The 8556-nt window shown below is 40.1% G+C and overlaps 1 protein-coding gene across 1 annotated transcript; it reads right to left on the bottom strand.

The window, feature by feature from the left end:
* Positions 1–893: 893 nt before the first annotated feature.
* On the bottom strand, positions 894–6221 carry LOC130704827 (beta-defensin 125-like). Its single transcript, XM_057528416.1, has 2 exons — positions 6164–6221; positions 894–1207 (listed from the first exon to the last, which is right to left on the bottom strand). Exons 1-2 carry the CDS (start codon positions 6219–6221, stop codon positions 894–896), a joined length of 372 nt encoding a protein of 123 aa, XP_057384399.1.
* Between the last annotated feature and the right edge of the window lie 2335 nt (positions 6222–8556).

Genomic DNA, 8556 nt, shown 5'->3' with positions numbered 1-8556 from the left:
AAACAGCACTCACATGCACAGAGGCAGACAAAGCATAGACCCCCCTACACACAACTAGTATTCGTGGACAAAATGAACATCTGGAGAGGCATGCAATGAGACCACCATAGTTGGAAGTTTTGAGTAGACTTTTGAGTGGAAAGAGCATTGGAAAGATAAGTAAAATTTGTGATGTACCTCTTAATTTACTATGATGTGCTCTTAAGGCAAGTCCCATGTGCACCTCTATCTAGTTAAATCAGTGTTCGTGGTGAATGAGGTAGTTTCTAACTAAAACTGGGTTTGTTTTGGGTTGAAGTATTAAACAAAATTTGACCTCATGATACAAACAGGGATTTAAAGTCAGCACTTACAATAAATGTTGGTGAGGACAGAGGGACAGGAAAGGGAAGACTTGTCTGGAACTTTTTATGTGCCTTCATAGGTTCTTCCATATATGATAGTAGTGTTTCAGGTATTACAGAAATCAAAATTTCAGTCTCAACTATACAGGCAACTCAAAACCGTGGTATTTATTTATGTGTTTGTTTGTTTGTTTATTATGGAAAAATACACACACAAATATCACCTGAGGCCAAATATTAGCACATGTATATTAGTATATCAGAGGAAAACAAAGAACGAATTTAAGCCCAAAATAAAGAATCCCTATATCTTCTATACACTTCTCTTTATACATTTCTAATTGTGAGGTAACTCTCTCGGTTCTTGTCTAGGCAGTAGCATTATGTCCACCTCTATGTCATCCAATTCTCGATTGAACTGTCCCCGGTGAAATAACATCTGTAGACTTGGCTCCCTGGATATTAGTCCCAACGATTATATAGATCTGCTGTCTCAGGCTCATGAGAAAATGTTGTACCCTCAACGCTCTCAGGAATAGTTGTCAAAGTCTAGGGAGAATCTCTCTCGGAAGTAGTGGTCCCAGTTACTGTGGTTTCTTCAGTCTCAATTGTTTTAATTGTTACCTCATCATTCAACCCAGATATGGGAGAAAAAGGAAAACCATCGTGAGTACCAAATCCAACAGTTACATCTTCACCGAATGTGGGACGTATTGGCCATTGAGTGTGTGGATGGTCACTGCTGAGGGGAATGCAGCATGACAGCTTATTCTTACAAAGAAGTTTGTACCTTTCGAGATGTAAACATCGTTTTCTGCAGTGTCCTACATCATTCTTCCAGCATCTTTCAACAAACCAGCCAGCTGCAAGGTTAAACAAGCAGTCAATTTAAAAATTCTAGCCACAAGACGACAAACATTAATTCCAAAGTTTGACAACTACTACTATTGCCATCAAAAGTAATATGACAACAAATACCACAAGCCATTTGGAGAGACAAAGAAGAAAACTAAAACTGTATATTAAAAACTGTGACATGTGCCATCAAGGAAATTGCTGGTGGTGGGGAGAGGAGAGAGAGAAGGAGAGGGGAGGGGGCAGGAGAAAGACTGGAGAAGAAGGAAAGAGGAGGAGGAGGAAGAAAACGAGACAGAGAGGATAGACATATGTAAAGCTAATAGTTAAGCCACGGCAAGGCACGAAGGATGAAAGGAGGCAACAGGATACACAGGAGGCAAAGATTATTTCAGGAAAGGACCATCAAATGCTCAGTCCCAGTGTTGAGAAACAGCATAGTGTCTTTAAGGTATTAAGAGAAAGCTGAAGAGTCTGAAGTATAATGTGCAAAGAGCAAAGGGGCACGAGATAAAATGAGCTTGAAGTAATCATGCCATTGCCTAGTCAATTTGGCCATTATTAAGCATTTTTATTTATTTCAAACCATCATGTGAGTTAATTTACTTCATGTTTTAGACAGTTAGCTAGGATGTCACATGGAAATTAGATAAGGGAAAAGGAAGAATAGAATCTGGGAGACACGTTAGAAGCTTTGGCCAGGTGAAACATGAGGATGGCTGGAACTAGGGCTGTGAGAGTTGTAAAGAAGAGAACAGACTAAAGACATCGATTGTTTGAATATAAGGTCAGCGGAGGATGGAGAAATCCAAGTACATCAGTACATTTCTGAGCCGATATAGGGGAGATTCGTGATACTTGCTATTCATAGAATAGTAAACAGAGGAAAGAACACGATTTGGAGGGAAGAGAAAAAGGTGGTTACAAGTACTTGTTTTGGGGTATATAACACAATATACCTCAGATGTCCAGAGGGCAGTAGGATATAGCTGTAACAACTCAGTAGACAAGTTTGGACTCTAGATGTAAATTGTGGAATCATTGCTATGGATAGTATTTAAAACTACAGTTATAAAGTACATATAGCGTTGGAATAATGTGAGATAACAGGGGGCCATAGTTAAATTCTGGGGAGTGTCAATATAGAGAGCTCAGATAGGAGGAGAAGGCACAGAAGGAACAGCAAGATACTTAGAGCAAAACAGGAGAATGAGACACTAGAGAATTAGATTAGTTTTCCCAAAAGCAGACCTTGGGATAAATTTTGACTACGGTATAATAAATGAGTTGAGGGTATTCAGCACTCCCCACATCCCAAAATCAGTTTGGAAATGGGGAAGTTAGGGAAATAAGACAGCCAATACAGTTAGTTACCACTGTGATTGACTAGAGCATGACCCCATGGGGAAATCTGGCAATTAGTATATGGCTAGGATAAAGGTCCAATTTATCCTTCTTGAGGGTCAGAGGAGCTGGAATATTTTTCCACCATCCAGTAGTTGATAGATGATACCAGAGTGAGCTGACAATTCCCTGTCATTTCCCGACTGCCCTGTACAGGACTGATTTGCAAGCAATCGACCATGCTTTGAGGATACTGCCAGGCGCAGGTCACGCTGGTGTGCATGAAAATGGCAAATGCCAAAGGGATACAAAGAAAGTTGCATCAGGTATGACTAGATTACGCAAGTGAGGAAAACGTTTCCTAAAGGAACGTGTGGACACTTGTAGGCAAATACTGCTGTGAGGTTGAGCGAGATAAAGCAGGAGCTGGAGCCTCCATTGCATTTAACATGATGAGTGTCAATGGTAATCTTCAGAGTGGTAGGAAGAGGAGAAACAGAAGTGAAGTGGTTGACATGTGAATGAGAAGTGGAAATAGCACCTGGAGACCAAACTCTTAGGAAGTTTAGCTGTGAGGAAGAGCAGAGAAATAGAGAAGTACTTGGAGGACAATATGGAGTCAAGGGAAGGTTTTTCAGGTTTGTTTTGAAAACCGGGAAATAAGAGAGCATGTTTGCAAATATTAAGAAGGGACAAGTAGAAAAGGAGAGATTAACGTAGAAGAGGGAAATGAGGCAAAAGAAGGGCATAGTCCTTGATTAGGTGACAAGGATTAAGAACACATACAGCGTTTGACTGTATGTGATATGGAGAAGCACACTTCCTCAGCTATGTCAAGAGGGAAAGAGAAGATGGGTGCAAAGCCATACTGGTATGAGTGTTGGCAGCGGTAAAAAGAAAAAGTGCCATTTGAATTTTTAAAATCTTGAGATGTGGGGTAAAGTCCTAAGCTGGGAGGGAATATCATAGACAGGAGTGGAGCAGGAGAATTGAAAAGAAAGAAAGGTCAGTGCAAAAAAGTGGTCTAGGAAAGAGGAAAGATGAGCTCACACAAGAAATACAGTAGGATTTCTAAGCAGCGTGATAATTCACTGGAGGATGGAGGATAGGCATCTACCATGAAACTAGTCTGTTCCATTGTATGATCATTTATCAAGCAACTATATGACCATCTTTCTCAGCAAACCGCCTGAGAAGCACCAAGGTTGGTGTATTCTAGGAAATGCTAGTGCAAAGGCTCTATGTTGGAGGAAGCCAAGGATGTATGAAGAAGGTCAAGTAATTCTCAAAACAACCCTTTTTGCATTTAATTTGATAAAGTATGAAAAGTACCTTTCGTGGGTTGAGATAGAGAGAGAGAGCACAATGAAAATTTGGCTCCTATTTCCTACCCTGGGAATGTTGGCTTTATCCCAACTTCTCCAATGATTCATTATTCTCTTATTATTTTACTGGCTCCAATTCTATTGCCCTTGGTAGAATTTTCTGTAAGTTTCAAGGGTAGCTGTACCACTTCTTTCATCCTGGACAAAGTCTAACATTGCTTCCTCATTCCTCACTTCTACAAAGATTACCTCTCTATGTATTTATTTATTTTTCCTCCAGGGTGCCCATCCTCGAAATCTGAGTCCTGTCAGCATTTCTCCTCCATTCCCAAACACGTTAAATCATCTTGTTCTGTCAATTCTTCTTTAAACTTGCCTCTCACTTGCATTGCTCACTACTCCTTTTCAACTATTCCCACCAGAGTTAAAATTTCGAGTACAGCCCATCACTCAACAGAGGTTTGAGCCCCTAACTGTGGTACAGACTCTATTCTAGGTGCTTGGGGTACATTTGTGAACTAAGCAGACAAAATCGCATGGAGCTTACTTTCTAGCAGAGGAAAACAGACAATAAAGAAAATGAGTAAATTATCCTGTATGTGAGAGGATGATAAGTGGTTTTCAGAAATAAGAGAGAATAGATTTAAGTGGAATCTATTTGGTGTGTCATGGGGGCAGATGACAGTTTCTTAAACAGCAGTTAGCAGAGGTCTTGAGAGAAGGTGACAATTAAACGGTGACCTGAAGGTGGTGAAGGAATAGCCACACCAGTATGTAGGGCAAGTGCATTCTAAGCAGAGGAAAAAACAGAACTCTGTGGGTTGAGCAAGCCTGGCATGTTTGAGGAAGGGCACTGAGGCCAGTGTGGCTCTGGCAAAGTGAGTAAGGACTAGAAGCCTAGAGTGGTGGGAGATGAGGTGAGAGAGGTCATAAGCACCAGATCATGGAGGGCCTGGTGGGCCACTGTAAGGACGCTGGTTATTGTTCTGAGTGAAGAGGGGGCCACTGCAGAGATCTGAGCAGAAGAGGTACGTGGTCTGACTTCCAGTGCGAGCAGATCACACTCTATGCTATCTTGACAGAAGGCGGCAGGAGGCAAGAGTAGAAGGACAGAGACCTGTGAGGAAGCTATGAGGAAGCAGTAACAGGTGAGAGACGATAGTGACTTGAATCAGAGCGGTAGCAGTGGATGGAGGTGGTGAGATCAGTTGGTTCTAGACATAATTTGCAGATAGATGTAATAGATTTCCTGGTAGATATGGATCTCACAGCTTAGAATATCAAAGATAGTTCCAAGAATATGGCTTAAGCAATACAATGATGGTGACTGGGAATAATCTATAACTTAATGTTTTTTGGTTTTTTTTTAGAATGGCAGCCGTCACTTATTTCAAAGCTCCTCAGTCTGGAATTATTATGTCATTAGGACTTATGACCTCCATCACCAATATTTCAAAATCATACATCTAAAAAATATGAATTACAATGGTATTAATTCAGGCACATAAGCCATCTAGCCAAAATATTATCCCTCGTGTGAATTCTCTCTGAAAACAAAAAGAAAGAAGGAAAACAGATACGGAATCAGATAGCATCAACTTCAATATAGCTATTAACAGCACTCCACTGATGGACAGTTTGGCTTGGTAAAATGTTTCTTTACAAAACCCTCAGGTGCCATCTCAATTGAAAACAGAAAAAGACACTCAAAACATTAAATAGCTAAGTTGCAAAATAGAACCTATAAGCAAAAATTTATAAATCAGCAGGAAACAAATCTACCACCCTCACAATAAAAGAGAAAAATAAGTAGAACCACACACTTTACAGAAAAATCGAAATACATGATAAATATATATTTGAAGTTTGACTTCTCCATAGTCAAAGAAATAGAAAATATTATAAACTTAGATATTTTCCTTCATTTTAAACATTTGCAATATTCAGAATTTGACAATGCACTAAGCAGACAGCAATAAGGTGCATGTCTAGGAATTTTATGTTGAATGGTTTATGTCTATGATTGGTTGTATAGAATATACTTGTATATGAAACATAAATACACTTCTTAGCAAAAATAATAAGTACATAATAATAAGTGCATAAATGTCTCTAACAGATTCTTAGAGAGCAGGGACATGGAGCTGCCAGCATGCCATCATAAGAGCACTTGCACTGCTCTTTATTGGCCCAAGGCTTTTCCTGTGGACTCTCTTTCCCCTTCAAGACACCTGGGAGCCCAGGGTCAACAACTCCTCCTAGTTCCATCATCTCTCCATTGTAGGGTTCCATTACCTTTGGTCACCAGATTTAGTAACCCACATATCATGAAGGTCAGCATCAGGAGATTCATGGCTTCTGGGAGAGAGGGAGCCCTGTGTCCTGAGGAATGCAGAACACTTTCACAGTTAAGACTCTGAGTGGTCACCTTTACTGGCCTATCATGGGTGATGAACCAGAGAGGAAGAGAATGCTATGCCACCCAGAACACCAGATAATTAACTTGCACCACTGAGTGTGCACGACAAAATAATGCTCTGTTCTAGAAACTGTTATAGGAAACTGAGGCCTTATGAAATGAAGTATAATCCTGAGGATGTGTAGGGTCTGATGGAAAGAAACAACTCCCCAGTAAAGTCCTCCTTAACCTTGGATGGGGCCAATTACTTCTCCTCCCTCTGTATGCAACACTGTGTATATACCCATGATAGCAGAACGCTATATCAAGATCCAACTTGTTTCAGACCAGTAAGCTTATGACCGCCAGTAGATTATCCCCCTTTCCATCTGAGTGATGCCCCAATCCATTGTGTATTAATTTCTTTATAAGCTGTGAAGTTTGCTTTGAATGGATTTTGTTGTTGTTGTTGTTGTTGCTATGGATAGCCAATTTTTGCAGTAACCGTTTGTTGGAAGTACTATCCTTCCTCCATTGAATTGCTTTGGCAGGTTTGTCAAAAATTAGTTGGCCATACTTGGTGCTCTATTCTGTTCCATGGATTATGTATCTATTCCTCTGCCAGTACAACACATTCTTGACTACGGTAGCTGTATAATATATTTTGAGATAGTGTAGGGATACCTCCTGCTTTATTCTGCCTTCTGAAAATTGTTGTAGCTCTCCCAGTTCCTCTGCCTTTCAATAAAAATTTTAGAATAGTCTTGGGAATATCTACAAAAGATCTTGTTGGGACTATTAAAGCAATTGAGTTACAGCTGTGTTGTAGTTAGAAGAGAAATGACTTCTTTACTGTGTTGAGTCTTCCTCTCCATGGACATGTGTGCCCATGCCACTTCATTTAAGGCTTTTTTTCTTTTTTTAACATCTTTAATGGAGTATAATTGCTTTACAGTGTTGTGTTAGTTTCTGCTGTATAACAAAGTGAGTCAGCTATACGTATACATATACCCGCATATCCCCTCCCTATCACGGGTCCCTCCCACCCTCCCTATCCACCCTTCTAGGTGGTCCCAAAGCACCAAGCTGATCTCCCTGTGCTATGCAGCTGCTTTACACTAGCTACCTATTTTACATTTGGTAGTGTATATATGTCAATGCCACTCTCTCACTTTGTCTCAGCTTTCCCTTCCCCCTCCCTGGGTCTTCAAGTCCATTCACTACGTCTGCATCTTTTTTCCTATCCTGCCCCTGGGTTCATCAGAACCATTTTTGGTTCAGAAATATAGATCAATGGAACAGGATAGATAGCCCAGAGGTAAACCCATGCACATATGGTCACCTTATCTTTGTTGAAGGAGGCAAGATTATACAATGGAGAAAAGTGAACCTCTTCAATAAGTGGTGCTGGGAAAGCTGGACAGCTACGTGTAAAAGAATGTAATTAGAACACTTACTAACACATACACAAAAATAAAAACAAAATGGATTAAAGAACTAGATATAAGTCCAGAAACGATAAAGCTCTTAGAGGAAAACAGTGGCAGAGCACTCTATGACATAAATCACAGAAAGATCCTTTTTGACCCACGTCCTTGAGAAGTGGAAATTTAAAAAATGTAAACAAATGAGACCTAATGAAACTTAAAAGCTTTTGCACAGCAAAGGCAACCATAGACAAGACGAAAGGACAAGTCTCAGAATGGTAGAAACTATTTGCAAATGAAGCAGCTGACAAAGGATTAATCTCCAAAATTTACAAGCATCTCATGCAGCTCAATATCACAAAGACAAACAACCCAATCCGAAAATAGGCAGAAGACCTAAATAAACGTTTTCCAAAGAAGATATACAGATTGCCAACAAACACATGAAAGGATGCTCAACATCACTAATCATTAGAGAAAGGCAAATCAAAACCACAATGAGGTATCACCTCACACTGGTCGGAATGGCCATCCTCAAAAAATCTACAAACAATAAATGCTGGAGAGGGTGTGGAGAAAAGGGAACCCTCTTGCACTCTTGGTGGGAACGTAAGTTGATACAGTCACTATGGAGAACATATGGAGGTTCCTTAAAATACTGAAAATAGAAGTACCATACGACTCAGCGATCCCACTACTGGGCATATACCCTGAAAAAAACATAATTCAAAAAGAGTCATGTACCCAAATGTTCATTGTAGCACTATTTACAATAGCCAGGACATGGAAGCAACCTACGTGTCCATAGACAGACGAATGGATAAAGAAGATGTGGCACATGTATACAATGGAATATTACTCAG

The sequence above is a fragment of the Balaenoptera acutorostrata genome, chromosome 15 (assembly GCF_949987535.1).
Source record: "Balaenoptera acutorostrata chromosome 15, mBalAcu1.1, whole genome shotgun sequence".
In the NCBI taxonomy this organism is placed as follows: domain Eukaryota; kingdom Metazoa; phylum Chordata; class Mammalia; order Artiodactyla; family Balaenopteridae; genus Balaenoptera; species Balaenoptera acutorostrata.
The sequence above is the reverse complement of the archived record's forward strand: the minus strand, read 5'-3'. Positions and strand labels throughout refer to the sequence as shown.

Bases quoted from the DNA above. Each gene is read 5' to 3' on its own strand.
- LOC130704827 (XM_057528416.1), bottom strand. From the start codon at position 6,221: ATGAATCTCCTGATGCTGACCTTCATGATATGTGGGTTACTAAATCTG. The intron at 1,208-6,163 runs GTAATGGAACCC...TTAACCTTGCAG, and splicing joins ACTAAATCTGGTGACCAAAG to CTGGCTGGTTTGTTGAAAGA.